This window comes from Mytilus galloprovincialis, chromosome 3 (assembly GCF_965363235.1).
Source record: "Mytilus galloprovincialis chromosome 3, xbMytGall1.hap1.1, whole genome shotgun sequence".
Lineage (NCBI taxonomy): Eukaryota > Metazoa > Mollusca > Bivalvia > Mytilida > Mytilidae > Mytilus > Mytilus galloprovincialis.
The window spans coordinates 20,118,008-20,145,697 of NC_134840.1; the positions used below are offsets into that span (position 1 = coordinate 20,118,008).

General features: G+C 30.3%; 1 protein-coding gene across 1 annotated transcript in view; it reads right to left on the minus strand.

The window, feature by feature from the left end:
- The window catches only part of LOC143067374 (gamma-tubulin complex component 3 homolog), a 57,379-nt gene that overhangs the window by 2,984 nt on the left and 26,705 nt on the right, over positions 1–27,690 (minus strand). Inside the window, exons 20-25 of the mRNA XM_076240586.1 lie at positions 20,303–20,371; positions 19,528–19,663; positions 17,900–17,988; positions 16,936–17,067; positions 16,005–16,145; positions 15,611–15,730 (exon numbers count right to left, since the gene is read on the minus strand). Coding sequence (XP_076096701.1) covers positions 15,611–15,730; positions 16,005–16,145; positions 16,936–17,067; positions 17,900–17,988; positions 19,528–19,663; positions 20,303–20,371 — 687 coding nt within the window. The remainder of the gene's footprint in view (positions 1–15,610; positions 15,731–16,004; positions 16,146–16,935; positions 17,068–17,899; positions 17,989–19,527; positions 19,664–20,302; positions 20,372–27,690) is intronic.

Here is a 27,690-nt window from a genome sequence, read left to right on the forward strand (position 1 = left end):
ATTAAAAAACATTGTCACCATCACTAAGAACTGCTTCCCCATATCCTAAAATAGAAATTAATCATATTAAAAAACATTGTCACCATCACTAAGAACTGCTTCACCATATCCTAAAATAGAAATTACTCATATCAAAAAACATTGTTACCATCACTAAGAACTGCTTCACCATATCCTAAAATAGAAATTAATCATATTAAAAACATTGTCACCATCACTAAGAACTGCTTCACCATATCCTAAAATAGAAATTACTCATATTAAAAAACATTGTGACCATCACTAAGAACTGCTTCACCATATCCTAAAATAGAAATTAATCATATTAAAAAACATTGTCACCATCACTAAGAACTGCTTCACCATATCCTAAAATAGAAATTAATCATCTTAAAAACATTGTCACCATCACTAAGAACTGCTTCACCATATCCTATAATAGAAATTAATCATATTCAAAAACATTGTTACCATCACTAAGAACTGCTTCACCATATCCTATAATAGAAATTAATCATATTCAAAAACATTGTTACCATCCCTGAGAACTGCTTCACCATATCCTAAAATAGAAATTAATCATATTCAAAAACATTGTCACCATCACTAAGAACTGCTTCACCATATCCTAAAATAGAAATTAATCATATTAAAAACATTGTCACCATCACTAAGAACTGCTTCACCATATCCTAAAATAGAAACTACTCATATTAAAAAACATTGTTACCATCACCAAGAACTGCTTCACCATATCCTAAAATAGAAATTAATCATATTAAAAAATATTGTCACCATCACTAAGAACTGCTTCACCATATCCTAAAATAGAAATTACTCATATTAAAAAACACTGTTACCATCACTAAGAACTGCTTCACCATATCCTATAATAGAAATTAATCATATTAAAAAACATTGTCACCATCACTAAGAACTGCTTCACCATATCCTAAAATAGAAATTACTCATATCAAAAAACATTGTTACCATCACTAAGAACTGCTTCACCATATCCTAAAATAGAAATTAATCATATTAAAAACATTGTCACCATCACTAAGAACTGCTTCACCATATCCTAAAATAGAAATTACTCATATTAAAAAACATTGTGACCATCACTAAGAACTGCTTCACCATATCCTAAAATAGAAATTAATCATATTAAAAAACATTGTCACCATCACTAAGAACTGCTTCACCATATCCTAAAATAGAAATTAATCATCTTAAAAACATTGTCACCATCACTAAGAACTGCTTCACCATATCCTATAATAGAAATTAATCATATTCAAAAACATTGTTACCATCACTAAGAACTGCTTCACCATATCCTATAATAGAAATTAATCATATTCAAAAACATTGTTACCATCCCTGAGAACTGCTTCACCATATCCTAAAATAGAAATTAATCATATTAAAAACATTGTCACCATCACTAAGAACTGCTTCACCATATCCTATAATAGAAATTATTCATATTAAAAAACATTGTCACCATCACTAAGAACTGCTTCACCATATCCTAAAATAGAAATTAATCATATTAAAAACATTGTCACCATCACTAAGAACTGCTTCACCATATCCTAAAATAGAAATTAATCATATTCAAAAACATTGTTACCATCACTAAGAACTGCTTCACCATATCCTAAAATAGAAATTAATCATATTCAAAAACATTGTTGCCATCACTAAGAACTGCTTCACCATATCCTATAATAGAAATTAATCATATTCAAAAACATTGTTACCATCCCTGAGAACTGCTTCACCATAACCTAAAATAGAAATTAATCATATTAAAAACATTGTCACCATCACTAAGAACTGCTTCACCATATCCTAAAATAGAAATTAATCATATTAAAAACATTGTCACCATCACTAAGAACTGCCTCACCATATCCTATAATAGAAATTAATCATATTAAAAAACATTGTCACCATCACTAAGAACTGCTTCACCATATCCTATAATAGAAATTAATCATATTAAAAAACATTGTTACCATCACTAAGAACTGCCTCACCATATCCTATAATAGAAATTAATCATATTAAAAAATATTGTCACCATCACTAAGAACTGCTTCACCATATCCCATAATAGAAATTAATCATATTAAAAAACATTGTCACCATCACTGAGAACTGCTTCACCATATCTTATAATAGAAATTAATCATATTCAAAAACATTGTTACCATCACTAAGAACTGCTTCCCCATATCCTGTAATAGAAATTAATCATATTAAAAAACATTGTCACCATCACTAAGAACTGCTTCACCATATCCTATAATAGAAATTAATCATATTCAAAAACATTGTCACCATCACTAAGAACTGCTTCACCATATCCTACAATAGAAATCAATCATATTAAAAAACATTGTTACCATCACTAAGAACTGCTTCACCATATCCTATAATAGAAATTAATCATATTCAAAAACATTGTCACCATCACTAAGAACTGCTTCACCATATCTTATAATAGAAATTAATCATATTCAAAAACATTGTTACCATCACTAAGAACTGCTTCCCCATATCCTATAATAGAAATTAATCATATTAAAAAACATTGTCACCATCACTAAGAACTGCTTCACCATATCCTATAATAGAAATTAATCATATTCAAAAACATTGTCACCATCACTAAGAACTGCTTCCCCATATCCTAAAATAGAAATTAATCATATTAAAAACGTTGTCACCATCACTAAGAACTGCTTCACCATATCCTATAATAGAAATTACTCATATTAAAAACATTGTCACCATCCCTGAGAACTGCTTCCCCATATCCTAAAATAGAAATTAATCATATTAAAAAACATTGTCACCATCACTAAGAACTGCTTCACCATATCCTATAATAGAAATTAATCATATTCAAAAACATTGTTACCATCCCTGAGAACTGCTTCACCATATCCTAAAATAGAAATTAATCATATTAAAAACATTGTCACCATCACTAAGAACTGCTTCACCATATCCTATAATAGAAATTAATCATATTAAAAAACATTGTCACCATCACTAAGAACTGCTTCACCATATCCTAAAATAGAAATTAATCATATTAAAAACATTGTCACCATCACTAAGAACTGCTTCACCATATCCTAAAATAGAAATTAATCATATTCAAAAACATTGTTACCATCACTAAGAACTGCTTCACCATATCCTAAAATAGAAATTAATCATATTCAAAAACATTGTTGCCATCACTAAGAACTGCTTCACCATATCCTATAATAGAAATTAATCATATTCAAAAACATTGTTACCATCCCTGAGAACTGCTTCACCATATCCTAAAATAGAAATTAATCATATTAAAAACATTGTCACCATCACTAAGAACTGCTTCACCATATCCTAAAATAGAAATTACTCATATTAAAAAACATTGTGACCATCACTAAGAACTGCTTCACCATATCCTAAAATAGAAATTAATCATATTAAAAAACATTGTCACCATCACTAAGAACTGCTTCACCATATCCTAAAATAGAAATTAATCATCTTAAAAACATTGTCACCATCACTAAGAACTGCTTCACCATATCCTATAATAGAAATTAATCATATTCAAAAACATTGTTACCATCACTAAGAACTGCTTCACCATATCCTATAATAGAAATTAATCATATTCAAAAACATTGTTACCATCCCTGAGAACTGCTTCACCATATCCTAAAATAGAAATTAATCATATTAAAAACATTGTCACCATCACTAAGAACTGCTTCACCATATCCTAAAATAGAAATTAATCATATTAAAAACATTGTCACCATCACTTAGAACTGCTTCACCATATCCTAAAATAGAAATTAATCATATTCAAAAACATTGTTACCATCACTAAGAACTGCTTCACCATATCCTAAAATAGAAATTAATCATATTCAAAAACATTGTTGCCATCACTAAGAACTGCTTCACCATATCCTATAATAGAAATTAATCATATTCAAAAACATTGTTACCATCCCTGAGAACTGCTTCACCATATCCTAAAATAGAAATTAATCATATTAAAAACATTGTCACCATCACTAAGAACTGCCTCACCATATCCTATAATAGAAATTAATCATATTAAAAACATTGTTACCATCACTAAGAACTGCCTCACCATATCCTATAATAGAAATAAATCATATTAAAAAACATTGTCACCATCACTAAGAACTGCTTCACCATATCCTAAAATAGAAATTAATCATATTAAAAACATTGTCACCATCACTAAGAACTGCCTCACCATATCCTATAATAGAAATTAATCATATTAAAAAACATTGTCACCATCACTAAGAACTGCTTAACCATATCCTATAATAGAAATTAATCATATTAAAAAACATTGTTACCATCACTAAGAACTGCCTCACCATATCCTATAATAGAAATTAATCATATTAAAAAATATTGTCACCATCACTAAGAACTGCTTCACCATATCCTATAATAGAAATTAATCATATTAAAAAACATTGTCACCATCACTGAGAACTGCTTCACCATATCTTATAATAGAAATTAATCATATTCAAAAACATTGTTACCATCACTAAGAACTGCTTCCCCATATCCTGTAATAGAAATTAATCATATTAAAAAACATTGTCACCATCACTAAGAACTGCTTCACCATATCCTATAATAGAAATTAATCATATTCAAAAACATTGTCACCATCACTAAGAACTGCTTCCCCATATCCTAAAATAGAAATTAATCATATTAAAAACGTTGTCACCATCACTAAGAACTGCTTCACCATATCCTATAATAGAAATTACTCATATTAAAAACATTGTCACCATCCCTGAGAACTGCTTCCCCATATCCTAAAATAGAAATTAATCATATTAAAAAACATTGTCACCATCACTAAGAACTGCTTCACCATATCCTATAATAGAAATTAATCATATTAAAAAACATTGTCACCATCACTAAGAACTGCCTCACCATATCCTAAAATAGAAATTAATCATATTAAAAAACATTGTCACCATCACTAAGAACTGCTTCACCATATCTTATAATAGAAATTAATCATATTAAAAAACATTGTCACCATCACTAAGAACTGCTTCACCATATCCTAAAATAGAAATTAATCATATTAAAAAACATTGTCACCATCACTAAGAACTGCTTCCCCATATCCTAAAATAGAAATTAATCATATTAAAAAACATTGTCACTATCACTAAGAACTGCCTCACCATATCCTATAATAGAAATTACTCATATTAAAAACATTGTCACCATCCCTGAGAACTGCTTCCCCATATCCTAAAATAGAAATTAATCATATTAAAAAACATTGTCACCATCACTAAGAACTGCTTCCCCATATCCTAAAATAGAAATTAATCATATTAAAAAACATTGTCACCATCACTAACAACTGCTTCACCATATCTTGTAATAGAAATTAATCATATTCAAAAACATTGTCACCATCACTAAGAACTGCTTCACCATATCCTAAAATAGAAATCAATCATATTAAAAACGTTGTCACCATCCCTGAAAACTGCTTCACCATATCCTAAAATAGAAATTAATCATATTCAAAAACATTGTCACCATCACTAAGAACTGCTTCACCATATCCTATAATAGAAATTAATCATATTGAAAACATTGTCACCATCACTAAGAACTGCTTCACCATATCCTATAATAGAAATTAATCATATTCAAAAACATTGTTACCATCACTGAGAACTGCTTCACCATATCCTAAAATAGAAATTAATCATATTAAAAACATTGTCACCATCACTAAGAACTGCTTCACCATATCCTAAAATAGAAATTACTCATATTAAAAAACATTGTGACCATCACTAAGAACTGCTTCACCATATCCTAAAATAGAAATTAATCATATTAAAAAACATTGTCACCATCACTAAGAACTGCTTCACCATATCCTAAAATAGAAATTAATCATCTTAAAAACATTGTCACCATCACTAAGAACTGCTTCACCATATCCCATAATAGAAATTAATCATATTCAAAAACATTGTTACCATCACTAAGAACTGCTTCACCATATCCTATAATAGAAATTAATCATATTCAAAAACATTGTTACCATCCCTGAGAACTGCTTCACCATATCCTAAAATAGAAATTAATCATATTAAAAACATTGTCACCATCACTAAGAACTGCTTCACCATATCCTATAATAGAAATTAATCATATTAAAAAACATTGTCACCATCACTAAGAACTGCTTCACCATATCCTAAAATAGAAATTAATCATATTAAAAACATTGTCACCATCACTAAGAACTGCTTCACCATATCCTAAAATAGAAATTAATCATATTCAAAAACATTGTTACCATCACTAAGAACTGCTTCACCATATCCTAAAATAGAAATTAATCATATTCAAAAACATTGTTGCCATCACTAAGAACTGCTTCACCATATCCTATAATAGAAATTAATCATATTCAAAAACATTGTTACCATCCCTGAGAACTGCTTCACCATATCCTAAAATAGAAATTAATCATATTAAAAACATTGTCACCATCACTAAGAACTGCCTCACCATATCCTATAATAGAAATTAATCATATTAAAAACATTGTTACCATCACTAAGAACTGCCTCACCATATCCTATAATAGAAATAAATCATATTAAAAAACATTGTCACCATCACTAAGAACTGCTTCACCATATCCTAAAATAGAAATTAATCATATTAAAAACATTGTCACCATCACTAAGAACTGCCTCACCATATCCTATAATAGAAATTAATCATATTAAAAAACATTGTCACCATCACTAAGAACTGCTTAACCATATCCTATAATAGAAATTAATCATATTAAAAAACATTGTTACCATCACTAAGAACTGCCTCACCATATCCTATAATAGAAATTAATCATATTAAAAAATATTGTCACCATCACTAAGAACTGCTTCACCATATCCTATAATAGAAATTAATCATATTAAAAAACATTGTCACCATCACTGAGAACTGCTTCACCATATCTTATAATAGAAATTAATCATATTCAAAAACATTGTTACCATCACTAAGAACTGCTTCCCCATATCCTGTAATAGAAATTAATCATATTAAAAAACATTGTCACCATCACTAAGAACTGCTTCACCATATCCTATAATAGAAATTAATCATATTCAAAAACATTGTCACCATCACTAAGAACTGCTTCCCCATATCCTAAAATAGAAATTAATCATATTAAAAACGTTGTCACCATCACTAAGAACTGCTTCACCATATCCTATAATAGAAATTACTCATATTAAAAACATTGTCACCATCCCTGAGAACTGCTTCCCCATATCCTAAAATAGAAATTAATCATATTAAAAAACATTGTCACCATCACTAAGAACTGCTTCACCATATCCTATAATAGAAATTAATCATATTAAAAAACATTGTCACCATCACTAAGAACTGCCTCACCATATCCTAAAATAGAAATTAATCATATTAAAAAACATTGTCACCATCACTAAGAACTGCTTCACCATATCTTATAATAGAAATTAATCATATTAAAAAACATTGTCACCATCACTAAGAACTGCTTCACCATATCCTAAAATAGAAATTAATCATATTAAAAAACATTGTCACCATCACTAAGAACTGCTTCCCCATATCCTAAAATAGAAATTAATCATATTAAAAAACATTGTCACTATCACTAAGAACTGCCTCACCATATCCTATAATAGAAATTACTCATATTAAAAACATTGTCACCATCCCTGAGAACTGCTTCCCCATATCCTAAAATAGAAATTAATCATATTAAAAAACATTGTCACCATCACTAAGAACTGCTTCCCCATATCCTAAAATAGAAATTAATCATATTAAAAAACATTGTCACCATCACTAACAACTGCTTCACCATATCTTGTAATAGAAATTAATCATATTCAAAAACATTGTCACCATCACTAAGAACTGCTTCACCATATCCTAAAATAGAAATCAATCATATTAAAAACGTTGTCACCATCCCTGAAAACTGCTTCACCATATCCTAAAATAGAAATTAATCATATTCAAAAACATTGTCACCATCACTAAGAACTGCTTCACCATATCCTATAATAGAAATTAATCATATTGAAAACATTGTCACCATCACTAAGAACTGCTTCACCATATCCTATAATAGAAATTAATCATATTCAAAAACATTGTTACCATCACTGAGAACTGCTTCACCATATCCTATAATAGAAATTAATCATATTAAAAACATTGTCACCATCACTAAGAACTGCTTCACCATATCCTAAAATAGAAATCAATCATATTAAAAAACAACGTCACCATCACTAAGAACTGCTTCACCATATCCTAAAATAGAAATTAATCATATTAAAAAACATTGTCACCATCACTAAGAACTGCTTCACCATATCCTAAAATAGAAATTAATCATATTAAAAACATTGTCACCATCACTAAGAACTGCTTCACCATATCCTAAAATAGAAATTACTCATATTAAAAAACATTGTTACCATCACCAAGAACTGCTTCACCATATCCTAAAATAGAAATTAATCATCTTAAAAACATTGTCACCATCACTAAGAACTGCTTCACCATATCCTATAATAGAAATTAATCATATTCAAAAACATTGTTACCATCACTAAGAACTGCTTCACCATATCCTATAATAGAAATTAATCATATTCAAAAACATTGTTACCATCCCTGAGAACTGCTTCACCATATCCTAAAATAGAAATTAATCATATTCAAAAACATTGTCACCATCACTAAGAACTGCTTCACCATATCCTAAAATAGAAATTAATCATATTAAAAACATTGTCACCATCACTAAGAACTGCTTCACCATATCCTAAAATAGAAATTACTCATATTAAAAAACATTGTTACCATCACCAAGAACTGCTTCACCATATCCTAAAATAGAAATTAATCATATTAAAAAATATTGTCACCATCACTAAGAACTGCTTCACCATATCCTAAAATAGAAATTACTCATATTAAAAAACACTGTTACCATCACTAAGAACTGCTTCACCATATCCTATAATAGAAATTAATCATATTCAAAAACATTGTTACCATCACTAAGAACTGCTTCACCATATCCTATAATAGAAATTAATCATATTCAAAAACATTGTTACCATCCCTGAGAACTGCTTCACCATATCCTAAAATAGAAATTAATCATATTAAAAACATTGTCACCATCACTAAGAACTGCTTCACCATATCCTATAATAGAAATTAATCATATTAAAAAACATTGTCACCATCACTAAGAACTGCTTCACCATATCCTAAAATAGAAATTAATCATATTAAAAACATTGTCACCATCACTAAGAACTGCTTCACCATATCCTAAAATAGAAATTAATCATATTCAAAAACATTGTTGCCATCACTAAGAACTGCTTCACCATATCCTATAATAGAAATTAATCATATTCAAAAACATTGTTACCATCCCTGAGAACTGCTTCACCATATCCTAAAATAGAAATTAATCATATTAAAAACATTGTCACCATCACTAAGAACTGCTTCACCATATCCTAAAATAGAAATTACTCATATTAAAAAACATTGTGACCATCACTAAGAACTGCTTCACCATATCCTAAAATAGAAATTAATCATATTAAAAAACATTGTCACCATCACTAAGAACTGCTTCACCATATCCTAAAATAGAAATTAATCATCTTAAAAACATTGTCACCATCACTAAGAACTGCTTCACCATATCCTATAATAGAAATTAATCATATTCAAAAACATTGTTACCATCACTAAGAACTGCTTCACCATATCCTATAATAGAAATTAATCATATTCAAAAACATTGTTACCATCCCTGAGAACTGCTTCACCATATCCTAAAATAGAAATTAATCATATTAAAAACATTGTCACCATCACTAAGAACTGCTTCACCATATCCTATAATAGAAATTAATCATATTCAAAAACATTGTTACCATCACTAAGAACTGCTTCACCATATCCTATAATAGAAATTAATCATATTCAAAAACATTGTTACCATCCCTGAGAACTGCTTCACCATATCCTAAAATAGAAATTAATCATATTAAAAACATTGTCACCATCACTAAGAACTGCTTCACCATATCCTAAAATAGAAATTACTCATATTAAAAAACATTGTGACCATCACTAAGAACTGCTTCACCATATCCTAAAATAGAAATTAATCATATTAAAAAACATTGTCACCATCACTAAGAACTGCTTCACCATATCCTAAAATAGAAATTAATCATCTTAAAAACATTGTCACCATCACTAAGAACTGCTTCACCATATCCTATAATAGAAATTAATCATATTCAAAAACATTGTTACCATCACTAAGAACTGCTTCACCATATCCTATAATAGAAATTAATCATATTCAAAAACATTGTTACCATCCCTGAGAACTGCTTCACCATATCCTAAAATAGAAATTAATCATATTAAAAACATTGTCACCATCACTAAGAACTGCTTCACCATATCCTATAATAGAAATTAATCATATTAAAAAACATTGTCACCATCACTAAGAACTGCTTCACCATATCCTAAAATAGAAATTAATCATATTAAAAACATTGTCACCATCACTAAGAACTGCTTCACCATATCCTAAAATAGAAATTAATCATATTCAAAAACATTGTTGCCATCACTAAGAACTGCTTCACCATATCCTATAATAGAAATTAATCATATTCAAAAACATTGTTACCATCCCTGAGAACTGCTTCACCATATCCTAAAATAGAAATTAATCATATTAAAAACATTGTCACCATCACTAAGAACTGCTTCACCATATCCTAAAATAGAAATTACTCATATTAAAAAACATTGTGACCATCACTAAGAACTGCTTCACCATATCCTAAAATAGAAATTAATCATATTAAAAAACATTGTCACCATCACTAAGAACTGCTTCACCATATCCTAAAATAGAAATTAATCATCTTAAAAACATTGTCACCATCACTAAGAACTGCTTCACCATATCCTATAATAGAAATTAATCATATTCAAAAACATTGTTACCATCACTAAGAACTGCTTCACCATATCCTATAATAGAAATTAATCATATTCAAAAACATTGTTACCATCCCTGAGAACTGCTTCACCATATCCTAAAATAGAAATTAATCATATTAAAAACATTGTCACCATCACTAAGAACTGCTTCACCATATCCTATAATAGAAATTAATCATATTCAAAAACATTGTTACCATCACTAAGAACTGCTTCACCATATCCTATAATAGAAATTAATCATATTCAAAAACATTGTTACCATCCCTGAGAACTGCTTCACCATATCCTAAAATAGAAATTAATCATATTAAAAACATTGTCACCATCACTAAGAACTGCTTCACCATATCCTAAAATAGAAATTACTCATATTAAAAAACATTGTGACCATCACTAAGAACTGCTTCACCATATCCTAAAATAGAAATTAATCATATTAAAAAACATTGTCACCATCACTAAGAACTGCTTCACCATATCCTAAAATAGAAATTAATCATCTTAAAAACATTGTCACCATCACTAAGAACTGCTTCACCATATCCTATAATAGAAATTAATCATATTCAAAAACATTGTTACCATCACTAAGAACTGCTTCACCATATCCTATAATAGAAATTAATCATATTCAAAAACATTGTTACCATCCCTGAGAACTGCTTCACCATATCCTAAAATAGAAATTAATCATATTAAAAACATTGTCACCATCACTAAGAACTGCTTCACCATATCCTATAATAGAAATTAATCATATTCAAAAACATTGTTACCATCACTAAGAACTGCTTCACCATATCCTATAATAGAAATTAATCATATTCAAAAACATTGTTACCATCCCTGAGAACTGCTTCACCATATCCTAAAATAGAAATTAATCATATTAAAAACATTGTCACCATCACTAAGAACTGCTTCACCATATCCTATAATAGAAATTAATCATATTAAAAAACATTGTCACCATCACTAAGAACTGCTTCACCATATCCTAAAATAGAAATTAATCATATTAAAAACATTGTCACCATCACTAAGAACTGCTTCACCATATCCTAAAATAGAAATTACTCATATTAAAAAACATTGTGACCATCACTAAGAACTGCTTCACCATATCCTAAAATAGAAATTAATCATATTAAAAAACATTGTCACCATCACTAAGAACTGCTTCACCATATCCTAAAATAGAAATTAATCATCTTAAAAACATTGTCACCATCACTAAGAACTGCTTCACCATATCCTATAATAGAAATTAATCATATTCAAAAACATTGTTACCATCACTAAGAACTGCTTCACCATATCCTATAATAGAAATTAATCATATTCAAAAACATTGTTACCATCCCTGAGAACTGCTTCACCATATCCTAAAATAGAAATTAATCATATTAAAAACATTGTCACCATCACTAAGAACTGCTTCACCATATCCTATAATAGAAATTAATCATATTAAAAAACATTGTCACCATCACTAAGAACTGCTTCACCATATCCTAAAATAGAAATTAATCATATTAAAAACATTGTCACCATCACTAAGAACTGCTTCACCATATCCTAAAATAGAAATTAATCATATTCAAAAACATTGTTACCATCACTAAGAACTGCTTCACCATATCCTAAAATAGAAATTAATCATATTCAAAAACATTGTTGCCATCACTAAGAACTGCTTCACCATATCCTATAATAGAAATTAATCATATTCAAAAACATTGTTACCATCCCTGAGAACTGCTTCACCATATCCTAAAATAGAAATTAATCATATTAAAAACATTGTCACCATCACTAAGAACTGCCTCACCATATCCTATAATAGAAATTAATCATATTAAAAACATTGTTACCATCACTAAGAACTGCCTCACCATATCCTATAATAGAAATAAATCATATTAAAAAACATTGTCACCATCACTAAGAACTGCTTCACCATATCCTAAAATAGAAATTAATCATATTAAAAACATTGTCACCATCACTAAGAACTGCCTCACCATATCCTATAATAGAAATTAATCATATTAAAAAACATTGTCACCATCACTAAGAACTGCTTAACCATATCCTATAATAGAAATTAATCATATTAAAAAACATTGTTACCATCACTAAGAACTGCCTCACCATATCCTATAATAGAAATTAATCATATTAAAAAATATTGTCACCATCACTAAGAACTGCTTCACCATATCCTATAATAGAAATTAATCATATTAAAAAACATTGTCACCATCACTGAGAACTGCTTCACCATATCTTATAATAGAAATTAATCATATTCAAAAACATTGTTACCATCACTAAGAACTGCTTCCCCATATCCTGTAATAGAAATTAATCATATTAAAAAACATTGTCACCATCACTAAGAACTGCTTCACCATATCCTATAATAGAAATTAATCATATTCAAAAACATTGTCACCATCACTAAGAACTGCTTCACCATATCCTACAATAGAAATCAATCATATTAAAAAACATTGTTACCATCACTAAGAACTGCTTCACCATATCCTATAATAGAAATTAATCATATTCAAAAACATTGTCACCATCACTGAGAACTGCTTCACCATATCTTATAATAGAAATTAATCATATTCAAAAACATTGTTACCATCACTAAGAACTGCTTCCCCATATCCTATAATAGAAATTAATCATATTAAAAAACATTGTCACCATCACTAAGAACTGCTTCACCATATCCTATAATAGAAATTAATCATATTCAAAAACATTGTCACCATCACTAAGAACTGCTTCACCATATCCTACAATAGAAATCAATCATATTAAAAAACATTGTTACCATCACTAAGAACTGCTTCACCATATCCTATAATAGAAATTAATCATATTCAAAAACATTGTCACCATCACTAAGAACTGCTTCACCATATCCTAAAATAGAAATTAATCATATTCAAAAACATTGTCACCATCACTAAGAACTGCTTCACCATATCCTATAATAGAAATTTATCATATTCAAAAACATTGTCACCATCACTAAGAACTGCTTCACCATATCCTAAAATAGAAATTAATCATATTCAAAAACATTGTTACCATCACTAAGAACTGCTTCACCATATCCTATAATAGAAATTAATCATATTAAAAAACATTGTTCTTAATAAATTTTGTCAAAATGGATTCTATGTTTGACAAATTGTGCTAATGTCTCATATTAAATGGTATATCATTTTTAGAATTTTGTCTGCCCATTTTATTTGCCATCCTTTAATTTTAATGCTGAATTAATAACAATAATGGTGCTTTCCTCTGATAATTTACTACTATTGATTGATAGCCACTTGTTTAACCCTCAGTGGCAAGTATATTATGCATAATTAAGAACAAAATTTCTTAGTTACCAATGTAATTACTGTTAAACTTTGATTAGCCTGAATTAAACATGAACAAACTGTTGACACAGAGATGTGTCTTGCCTGTATGTAATTTCTGTAATATAATGCAACTGTAAAAACACAAAAACTTAGTTATATCCATGGAAATGAGATGCTCAAATAATTATACAATAGCATAACAAATATGACTGCCATACCATAGAGGTGACCCATATAAATGACCTTATCACACACTTTTACATGTAAGATATGCAAAAGCTTCAAATTTAAATAAAAAGACCATGCCTGATGGGGCAGGTCTCCATAGAAATGAAATGTGATTATGCTATTAATAAATACGACTGCAAGCTAAATTAATGATAAAATCAGATATTTTAAAAAATTGTTGACACCAACGTCTGAAACAGAACACCTAAATCTTGCCTTCCGAACTTCATCAAGGCTAATCAAAAACTTAAGTGAAGGATAGAAGGAAAGAGACAAAGCCGGTTGATTTTTAGGGCTATAGATCAAAGTCACAGATTTTCCCAGTTTCTAAATATAAGCACTTGAAATAGAAATATTTTAATACTTCTCAGCTCATCTAGGTTACGTACCCCCATAGACCAGACTGGTGTTTGATTAAAAACAACAATATGTACAAAAACATAAAAATATCCAGTGAACAAAAGTTGATGACCGATGAATGTGAAACAGAATTATAGGGTATAGCATGTTTACATGAAGCTTGCAACAAAATTTTGGGCTCAGATTTGTAGTTCTAGAGGAAAATGTTGAGAGAAGTAGACGAACAGAGGTAATTTAGAGTACTCTCTTCTTTTGAGCATGGTATTAATTTAATTGATATGAAACTTAAGTAAATACTTGTATTCAAAGTGCTTAGACACACTGCATGTTTTGAAAATCATACGCGTTTATTTGACAATACAAGACTCTACTTGAAACTGTTTGCCCAATTTATGCATATTTTATGTATATATAACCTGTACCTGGTAAGACTGAGACAGTACTGTTAGTCTTGCTCTTGTAGAAGGAATAATTTGTTTTAGAAAGCTAATTCGTCTTAGCTGTTCATCCTCCTCCTCTTCATCAGTCACTTCCCAATTACCCTGCGGGAAAAAACACACAAAGATTATCAAAAGTAATAAAAGCAAGTCTAGGACTTTTTAATGACACTTAAAAACTATTTTATATTGAAACATATAACATGCTACAATAAAAACAATGTATCAGTGATGAAGAAAACTTATCGGTCATTAAATTCATTTTCTGTCATTTCGGAATATCTTTTTTTGGGTGTGGAAATCTTTATCTTCCAGCAATATATGGTACTGAATTTTCTCTCTTGATTTATTAAGAGGTAAATCATATATGATAAATTACCTCTTTTGATCTGCGCTCACGTCTGTGTCCATAACATCTCCTAATATCTAATTCTTGTGTTGCTTCAGAATAAAAATTATCTTGTGCAGCTTGGAACTCAATTACCAGATCAAATATTGTTCGTAATTGAGTGAGTATTTCCTGTAAATGGAAAATAAAACACAACTATTTTTATGTGACTTTGCAACAATTCACATTTAGCCTCAATCATTGACACTCCTGAAGTTGGAATACATAAAAGGTGTAATGGTTTTATAAAAACAGAAAGAGCCTCATGTTTTAATGATTTAAACTTCAAGTTCAATAAATAAAGAAAAGTTACATTTTGAATATTTCACAACAGAATTCAAAAGGCAAGGTTAATACAGTATCTACATAAAAACAAGCTATCTGAGAGTATTTCATAACAAATCATAGTTCCATACTGGTTTAAAATTAATTGTACTGGAACAAATGCTTATTTGATCTATAACCTGTAATGGTGTAAACTTTATAACAAATATCAAGTCAATATCTTTATTCTTCACCAAAAAAAGTAAAGAAAACGGATTATTGGCATGAGTGGAAAATTGATTAGCCAGATTGACAGTGAAAACCTAAAGTCCCCTTCAACTTTATGCTAAGCAAGCCTCACTTTTAAATTTGAAAATTAAACTGTCTCGAAACAACTTCAACTGAACAAAACTTATTTACAGATAAATTAAGAGAGATCACTTCCATGTAGATTTGTTGTTTTTTTAAAGCACAGGAATCTTTTTATAGGAAAACAGGAGATTAGGTCGTTTAGAACTTAACATAAAGTGTAGATCTTGTTTATTCTTAAAAACATATGTTATTCTTTAAATATGATTTTTGTATGTAACTTGGTTGTTGTAACAATAATGTATACCATACAATTCCTTTTATTCAGACTATGATAATAAAAGCTAACCCTAGACTGTTCATCCAATAGACATCTGGCAGTGACTGTATCTAAGAATTTCTGGTGAGCTGCTATAATATAATCTAAATCTTCTGCTTCTTTCACTTTGGTTAGTAGTTCATCCCAGGTACACTCTAAAACCTAAAAATAGACAAACATGTATGTAACTGATCCTAAAAATAGACAAACATGCATGTAACTGATACTAAAAATAGACAAACATGTATGTAACTGATACTAAAAATAGACAAAACATGCATGTAACTGATACTAAAAATAGACAAACATTTGTGTAACTGATACTAAAAATAGACAAATATGTATGTAACTGATACTAAAAATAGTCAAACATGTATGTAACCGATACTAAAAATAGACAAACATGTATGTAACTGATACTAAAAATAGACAAACATGCATGTAACTGATACTAAAAATAGACAAACTTGTATGTAACTGATATTAATACTGTTAAAATTAATATTAATACTTTGTGTGTAATGTTAATATCTAAACATAAATTTCATTATCAAAGACTATTTCAAAGTATTTAGACATTTACTATGAGACCGGGTAGTAATCATCTCTACAGATAATTTAAGCTATATTCTATCCCATTCAACATCGCCATTGAACAAATAATAAAGAACATATACATATGTAGACGAAGAAACTTTGATTAAAGATATATACCAAAACCTCTTGATATTTCCATTCAGCTTTAAAAGCATTAAAGGCATTCCTATTGACACGATAAACTTCTAACAAGCAACTTTGAATTTCACATTTTTTTAGCTTAATGTATATTTACTGAAAAACAAACCTAATTTATCACACGTCTCTTAAATTTGAAATTGAGGCTATGGAGTTTTATTCAATAACTTGGAAGTGATGTAATTACTGAACAATAAAATTCCAGTTTATATTTAACTTCTTAATTCAGTAAAATTGTTCAGAAATAAAATGTACTTACTTCAAAATTAATATAATACTGTACTTGTTGTATAAAATGGACCATTTCTGCAGCCAAAACATGGCACTGATGCAGAATACCCGTCAATTCTATAAAAATAAAAAAAGGTGTTGTCCATTAAACAAACAAAATGGTCCTGAATAAACATATTTTTAAGTGAATTTAACTATTGACAGGGCATGAGAGTAGATCTCTGGTTTCTTTTTACAGTTAATCTAAATTTCAATCTTGAATTGTCAATAGATAAAGTTTATTTTTAATGCATGTTTTTCTTTTAATTAACTATACAACGAAATACTTTAAGCATGAACTTAGGCCACAATTGAACTGCAATCTACTGTGATATTGAATCTTGAAATACAAGTCCAACCATCCTTTCTTGTATAAATTATATGTAATCCTCATATTGTTGCATTCTTGGATAAATTTTGTAATTATAATTTATTTTACAAATTCTACTATAAATCTGAACTTTAACCAAATGCTTAAAAGTGGTGACTAAATAGTCAAATTAAAGATAATATCACCCACAAAATATATTGTCCCATGTATACAGTTAAACTATTAGATAGCATAGTTGACAGCACATCTACTACTTACTGATTATGATTTTATTTATTGTGAAGTCTTGAAGATAAATGATAAATACAAGTATCATAAAAAGATTTTTATAAAGCAGGTCAAGGTCAGATGGACATGTACACCTTATTATCTATCCATACACAAATTTGTTTAGCATATTGTTAATAGTATAAGAAACAGACATAAGCACATAATTTTTTAATTAATCGATAAACAATGAAATTTAGGTGAAATTCAGACGTAATCTGCTACATAGACTTGTGCACCTTTCAAGCATTCCATTCCCCTAATATAGTTCAACTACTGCTTGAAAAATCTGTGAAACAGGCCTAACCTTGAAACTTGACCCTAATTACTGTGGATTCATTTATTTTCGTGGGTACCAATTTTCGTGGATTGAGGACAACTTGCATTTTCGTGGACATTAAATTTTGTTGTTTTGGAAAAGACTGCATATATTCCTTTGGAAAATGTGTATTTCGTTGAACATTTAAATTCGTGGTTCCTCTGTTCCCACAAAATCCACGAAAATTGGTATCCAACGAACATTAATGAATCCACAGTAACTGAACCATGAAATGATGCTTAGGTCAAGATAATACTGCCTGACAGATATATTGATAAAGCATTTATACTATTTAAAAATGAGAAATATAGATTCCACAACTGCAACAAGTGTATTACGATATTTCTCCACTCAAGACAGTTAAATTTTAATATTTAAAATTTAACTGTTGAGAGTGGAGAAATATTGTAAATACACGAGTTACAGTGGTGGAATCTGTTTCTCTTATGATTTTTATTCTTCCTTTTCAAAGATTTGAAGAAAATTGTGTACTTTTGATGTGATGTCATCAGGCATGGATGCCTTTTTCATGACGTTACAATAAGAAAATTCAGAAGAAAACAAGAAAATTGAACGTCACAATTAAATTTCGACCAATCATTTGTGGAGAACAGATTTTTCACTAGTGAGGAGAAATATTTTTCTCACCGATCATGAAATGTGAAAATAGCACAAAAATTAGAGAATTCATATTATATACCTGGTATGGCCCTAAGCATTCGAGCATTGGATATTTGGTTTTTCCAGATCATGGCAAGAATATATTCCATCCTTTTAGCTCTCCATAGAAAGTTAAACACACGTAAATACATGATGATGCATTCTGGTGTAAAAACCTAAAAAAAAAATAGAAAACAGTCATTCGTTTATTTTATCTACAGATCTTTAGGTCTTATCTTTAATAACTACTACAGTTCATCAAATACTAATATTAGCTCTGTATGAAAAAACTTTCTACACATTTTCAGTTCACTACATAATTCATGCAATAAATGAACAGCAGAAATTGAACAGGGCACAACATATGTTAAATTAAGTACAATGTAAACAGCTTTTCAATTCAATTAATTTGTACTTAAAGTATTGCAGTCATAGTAGAAGCATGCTATTTCTTGCTTAGTTTATAATTGTATTTTAATTCATGTACATGGCATTTTACCAGTTTCTATTGTAACTCTTGCTTTACTCCTGCTTTATTTCATTTAACTGGGTAATTGCTACTGATTTCTATTTGACTTTAAGCCTTTTTTTTAAAGTTAATTTCATGTTAGCAAACAAATTCAAAATCAATGTGTTTCAAATCTGGTGAAATTCACAATTTTTTTATTTATTTCAAATCATGATACACACTACAAAAAAATCTCTTTATTAAATTATTCTATCGAAAAATGTCATATAGCTAGAGAATCAACATTATTATAACTAATCTTCAATTCCTCAGACTATCAAGTGTCCTCAGTGTACACCTTACTTACAGTTCTAATAGGACCATCTACATGGTAATCTAAACTGAAAACATCCCAGCCTGTATCTCCTGGGGATACCTACAATATTTATCATATAATAATGGAACAAATATTTATACAAATCTTATATTTCATTCTGCTTTTAAACAGCTCTGACTATGCTGTATAGGTTTTTTATCAATGTTAAAGGCCTTACAATAACCTATCATTGTTAACTACTTTGTCATTTGATCTTTTATGAGATGTGTCTCATTGGCAATCCTACAATATATTCCTATCTTATATCTAGTTCTTTACTGTATATATATTTTTTTGGAAATACATTCAAATCAATAACCAATTTTTACTTCGCAAATCTGCTTAATAAATCTGCTGTTGAATAACTCAAAAAATGTATACCTTATGTACTGCAGAAATGAGTGGAATAACAAACTAGAGGCTCTTAAGAGCCTGTGTCTCTCACCTTGGTCTATGTACATATTAAACAAAGGACACAGATGGATTCATGACTCAATTGTACTTTGGTGGTGGCGATGTGTTGTTAGATCTTACTTAACAGAACATTCTTGCTACTTACAATTTTCTCTATCTATAATAAACTTGGCCCTTTAGTTACAAAGGAAAATATTTTGTAAAAATTTACAATAATTTACAAAATTAATGAAAATTGTTAAAAATTGACTATAAAGGGCAATAACTCCTTAAGGGGTCAACTGACCATTTTGTTCATGTTGACTTATTTGTAAATCTTACTTTGCTGAACATTATTGCAGTTTACAGTTTATTTCTATCTTTAATAGTATTCAAGATAATAACCAAAAATGGCAAAATTTCTTTAAAAATTACCAATTGGGGACAGCAACTAAACAACCAGTTGTCAAATTCATCTAAATATTTCTAGATATTGACTTGATAAACAATGTATCCCCTATCAAATTTGCTGTACATGCTTTAGTTTCAGAGTTATTAGCCAAAATCTACATTTTACCCCTATGTTTTATTTTTAGCCACGGCAGCCATCTTGGTTGGTTGGCTGGGTCACCGGACAGTTTTTAAACAAGATACCCTGATAATAATTGTGGCTGAGTATGGTTTCATTTGGCACAGTAGTTCCAGGAGAAGATTTTTGTAAAAGATTACAAAATATTACAAATCAAAGCGCTGTAAGCGCTGAAGGCAGTTAACCAGGGGCGGATTCAGACGGGGGAGGGTTGCGGGCTTGCACCCCCTTAAATTTGCAAAGCATGGGTTGTTCTCAGCTTAATAAACAATATTCCAATAATTTTACCTCAATTTTTTTTTAGCCTCGCTCTGCTAGGCGAAAATTTAAGTTTGCGCCCCTCCTAACCTAAAATCCTGGATCTGCCCCTCATATGGTTTAGGGGTGGGGAGCTCGACCGTTTCCAAGTTATCAAACAGGAGGGGGTAGAGTGGCCCAAAGAATGCCACCTATATATCATATGATTTACTTACATTAAGGTATATATAATATAGTTGCATTATTTGTGAAAATAAAGAATGAAACTTTCAGCTACTTTAATTGACCCTTCAAAATTGAGAAAAAAACAAATAACCCCTCGAAATTGCAGTTACATGTTTACACTTTAAAAGCATCTCACATGCATGATCATCATTTATCATTTATAAAGAAAATTTAGACTGTTACCATGAACATGCATATTGTTAAATATAATGTTCCCAGCTGTCACGTTGTATTGGATTTTTAAATTAAAATTTGTCAAAAAGTAATTTTGAGTTTCTGAATAAAATATTTTTCTGCTTTTTCTTTCTTTTACATATATCTTTTGGTTTACAATACTAGTGTTTATATTCATTTACCATGCATAGATGTATTTTTTCACCTGCTTGGATTTATTTTGTAAATGATTGCCAAACCCGGAATTGCCCTTATCCGCTTCCGGAATCGGATCCGATTTTGTAAAATTTTGTCTGCACGGCCGCCATTGTTATGTGTTTACAATGTTGTTTTTGTCAATCAGAAACGATTTTACTCGAATTTATACAATATTTGTCGGCGATTTTCTGTATAAAGCTAGCGGTTGAACAAAATGAACATCGCCGTCATGAATAATAATGATAAAAATAAGTTTTTAGCTCGTTTAATTGGAGACTTTGGTGAACATGGTGAAAAGGTTTGCAAAGTAATTTCTTATTTTCTTTCAAATGTAAGGTGACTACGTCGGGCGTAGCTAGAAACCAACTATCCTAGTCGAAATTCCGCTTGCAAAAGTGGAAGGTCGCGGACCTCGGAACACCGCTAATTTGCACACCTGCCTCCAAATTGAAAAGCTACGAAAATTTCTTTTTCTAATTTGAAATTGCCGCCAACAGCATGAACAGTTGAACTTATTATATAATAGACTACTGACGTAGTTGTACTACGTATTGATGACAAACAATATTCCTACGACTTTTGTCTTTTGGGAAATCTAAACTACTTGTCTTAAGAGATTTTCGGCGATTAAATATTTCATACAATTGTTCTTTGACATCTTGGCCCAAAGTACAAGTCAAAATGAACTACACAAGGATTCTTAATAAGCACTACTTCCTATGTGTAACTTCAAAACTTTTGGATAAATCGACGATCATTTAAGGTTTTTCTGGTCATTTTTTTTTGTAATCCAGAATAAAAAGTATTAAAAAAGTGTTCAATTAGTTATATATAACATAGTAGCAAGCTAGATAATAACAATGGCAAGTATTTCAGGATTTATCGGGTAGAACACAAATCTAGGGTGCTCGCATAATGCAGCTTAACTGCATAAAAATTGGTAAACCAGATGCTCCACAGGGCACAGCTTTATACGAATGCAGAGTTCGAACCCTGAACAGTTGGGGCAAGTATGGACACAAAATTCAAGCTTGATACAGCTCTGAATTTGGATTGTGATTAAATAGTTGACACAACATAGGTTTCTGACACAGAATGAATGTGGTCCAAGAACTTGAACTTAAAATTTAAAAATTTTAAATTGGACATCTACCTATTATGGTCCAATATCCAAAATCTAAATACATGGTTAGATTCAGCATATCAAAGAACCCCAAGAATTCAATTTTTGATGAAATCAAATAAAGTTCACTTTTGGACCCTTTAGATCTAACCTCAATGTGGACCAATTTGATAACCGGGCCCAAATATCAAGAATATAAATACATGGTTAGATTCAGCATATATCAAAGAACCCCATATATTCAAATTTTGTTGAAATCAAACAAATTTTAATTTTGGACCCCAATTTGGACCAACTTGAAAACTGGGCCCATAATCAAAATACTAAGTACATCAGTGTTCTCCCCAGGCCGTTTTAGCACAGCGCTTTTCAGCGCTATTGCAATTCCCCGCTGTCCTATTGCACTTACCGCAGCACTATCCAACGCAAGCGCGTCGCTATATTTTATCGTATTTTTTAAATTTTTCAAATTTCCCGCTTATTTTTCACTTGGAATCACGTGATCAACTGGTTTACGATTTTTTAATGAATTATTTCCGTTGAATTAAAGTAACTCCGCAGGACCAGTCTAATAAATTTTACAAAATGGAGTCTTTGAAGTCCCTATTTTGTTAATTTGAAGAATATATAGAGGCATATATGAATGAAATGAGATGAATTGAATTGACCGCATTTCCCGACGTCACTCACAAACTTGTTTTACGAACTTTGAACAAACGATGATTTTAAAAAACGAAACACAGGGGGTTTGTTACAAATTATTTGCCGGGTTTACTATCCATAGGAACCCCGAAAATGAGCAAGTCTTTTAAGTATTAATTATCCCCTATTCGAACTTATAATTGTTTAGTCAGAAAGTCTACCATTTGATAACAATTTGAGAGGATATGATTAGAAAAACAAACCCCAAGCTGATACGACTTGAGAAATTTTACTTTCTCGATGTCTAGCTTGGATGAGCCCATTTAAATATTATAAAACGTTAAGATCATAAAAATGAGAAATCTGTATGCTAAAAAACGTCAATTCCTGTCAAACGTCGTAAGGTTAACAGTACACTGCTACAGTTGGTTACAAAACCAAACAGAAGCTGACAATGACTTTATTGTTGGTCCTACATGTTCTGCAACATTACCTGATAGTGCTAAGAAATCTACACATAGCCAGTCTGGTGTGGACTCATCATGGAAAAAGATTTCTCCTTCAGTTTTGTACATAGACAGGGCTCACACTACTTCAGAATTATAGGGAGAAGTGACTTCTCTTTTTGAAACTGATAGGGAGAAGTGGTGAGATTTGAAAGAGAAGTGCTCATTCGCGCGGTGCGCTACAATGTTTGGATTTTACAATAGTATAAAGGGCCATATGTAAATAATGTTCTTTTTGTATTGTTCAATTCATATCTGAGTAAAAAAATTACAATTAAATTAACATTTTAAATTAAAAGTTGTTTAAATTTTACTAAGGTTCTTGTGAGAAACTACCAACTAAATATCTAGCACTAAAAAAAATTTTAAAAATGTAAAGAAATTATAATATATCAATTACAATTTAATTAAAAATTATTTTGTGTATGAAATTCAGTGTTTCTCATAAAAAAATATAAAAGTTATTAAGCTTGGCCATAATATATTGATATTAGTATAATAGTCTCAGAGTTAAGCAATTTTAATCAATAGTTTGAAACAATCCATAAAAAATATAGGGAATTATATACACCAATCAATTAGATGTAACCAAAAGTCTCTTAATGTGTGTGGAATGCGTAATTTTCCCTTTTGGGATCAATATTCTTCTGTCAGCTGTTCCATCCGTGCGTCCGTAGTAATTATTGTAAAAGTACGGATTTCGGTCATAGCTGGTCCGGTTTAGATCCGTAGTTTAGAAATCGGTCAATGGCGGACGAATGCAAGAAAATTTACAAAAATAAACGATGTTTGACAAGTTATTTGGAAAGGAACATAACGTTTTTAATGCAATAAATGGATTAAACATTTACTGGAGGCAACTTTTATCACGTTTAAATGAAGTAACAAACTTATTTTGCCGCCGAAATTTAGGTTGATGTACGTTTTCGAGTAAGAACTTGCGGAAATGCACGAAGTGATAAAAAGTTGTATTTTTATCAAATAACCTGCTTCACATTGCGAAGACAATGCTTCAACCTCTTTTCTAAAGACAATGAATCGTTTATGTCTGAATTTCTTTAATTATCAATAAAAAATTGATGTTTCATCAACTTGGTAAAAATTGAAAATGTCCGATGACGGAAGCGACTGAAAGCGAGTATCGTCAAGAACAGGGCGACTTGTTTTCGCTTTTGGGGGTCGGGGAAAGCGAAGTGACGTTCGGGAAGGCGACTTCTTCGCCCAAGTCGCCTGGTAGCGTGAGCCCTGCATAGATATAGTATGAGGATTTAATATATGAATTTACAATGGAGAAAAAAAGACTCTTCTTCTATATCCAGACAATAACATTAACAAACAAAGCCTCATTAAGGGGTACACTGTAACTTCCATGAGCATGATGAGGACATAATATCAAGAGGAAACATCAACAGCATAGTATAATAAAAACACATAACAAATCAATTACAAACAAACCGTGCGCCGCGATAAAGTTACTGACAATTGTCGAAAATTACGCGCTTACCACAGCGCTATCCAAAAATCCTGGGGAGAACACTGTACATGTTTAGATTCAGCATATCAAAGAACCCCAAGAATTCATTTTTTATATAAATCAAACTAAGTTTAATTTTGGACCACGATTTGTGCCAACTTGAAAACTGGCCCCATAAGCAAAAATCTAAATATATGTTTAGATTCTGCATATCAAAGAACCCCAAGAATTAAATTTTTGTTGAAATCAAACAAAGTTTAATTTTGGACCACGGTTTGGACCAACTTGAAAACTGGGGCCATAATCAAAAATCTAAATACATGTTTAGATTCAGCATATCAAAGAACCCCAAGGTTTCAATTTTTGTTGATATCAAACTAAAGTTTAATTTTGGATCACGAATTGAGCCAACTTGAAAACTGGCCCCATAAGCAAAAATCTTAATACATGTTTAGATTCAGCATATCAAAGAACCCCAAGGATTCAATTTTTGTTGAAATCAAACCTTGAACCCCGATTTGGACCAACTTGAAAACTGGGCCCATAATAAAAAATCTAAGTACATGTTTAGATTCAGCATATCAAAGAACCCCAAGAATTCAATTTTTGTTGAAATCAAACAAATTTTAATTTTGGACCCCAATTTGGACCAACTTGAAAACTGGGCCCATAATAAAAAATTAGTACATGTTTAAATTCAGCATATCAAAGAACCCAAAGAATTCATTTTTTATATAAATCAAACTAAGTTTAATTTTGGACCCTTTGGACTTTAATGTAGACCAATTTGAAAAATTAAGAATTTACATACAGTTAGATTTGGCATGTCAAAGAACCCCAATTATTCAATTTTTGATGAAATCAAACAAAGTTTAATTTTGGACCCTTTTGGCCCCTAATTTTAAAACTGTTGGGACCAAAACTCCAAAAATCAATCCCAACCTTCCTTTTATGGTCATAAACCTTGTGTTTAAATTTCATAGATTTCTATTTACTTATACTAAAGCAATTGTGCAAAAACCAAGTTAAATGCTTTTGTGGTCATAAACCTTGTGTTTAAATTTCATAGATTTCTATCTACTTAAACTAAAGTTATAGTGCGAAAACCAATGTGTATTGGATGATGACGACAACTACCACAACGCCAACGTCATATCAATATCGTCCGCAAAAATATTTCAGTCGTATAAAAATGACTAAGGGCAATAACTCCTTAAGGGGTCAATTGACCATTTTGGTAATGTTGACTTATTTGTAGATCTTACTTTGCTGAACATTATTGCTGTTTACAGTTTATCTCTATCTATAATAATATTCAAACTAATAACCAAAAACAGCAAAATTTCCTTAAAATTACCAATTCAGGGGCAGCAACCCAACAACTGGTTGTCCGAATCATCAGGACAGATAGATCTTCATTGCTTAACAATTTGACCCCATGTCAGATTTGCTCTAAATGCTTTGGTTTCAGAGTTATAAGCCAAAATCTACATTTTACCCCTATGTTCTATTTTTAGCCATGGTGGCCATCTTGGTCAGTTAGCCGTGTCACCGGAAACATTTTTAAAACTAGATACCCTAATGATGATTGTGGCCAAGTTTGGTTAAATTGGGCTCAGTAGTTTCAGAGAAGAAGATTTTTGTAAAAGTTAACAACGACGGACGCCAAGTGATGAAAAAAGCTCACTTGGCCCTTTGGGCCAGGTGAGCTAAAAATACCCAAGTACTGCAATACATGTACATTGAAAGTACAAAATGGTAACAATGAAACAACCCTCTTTCATATTTATTTTTACA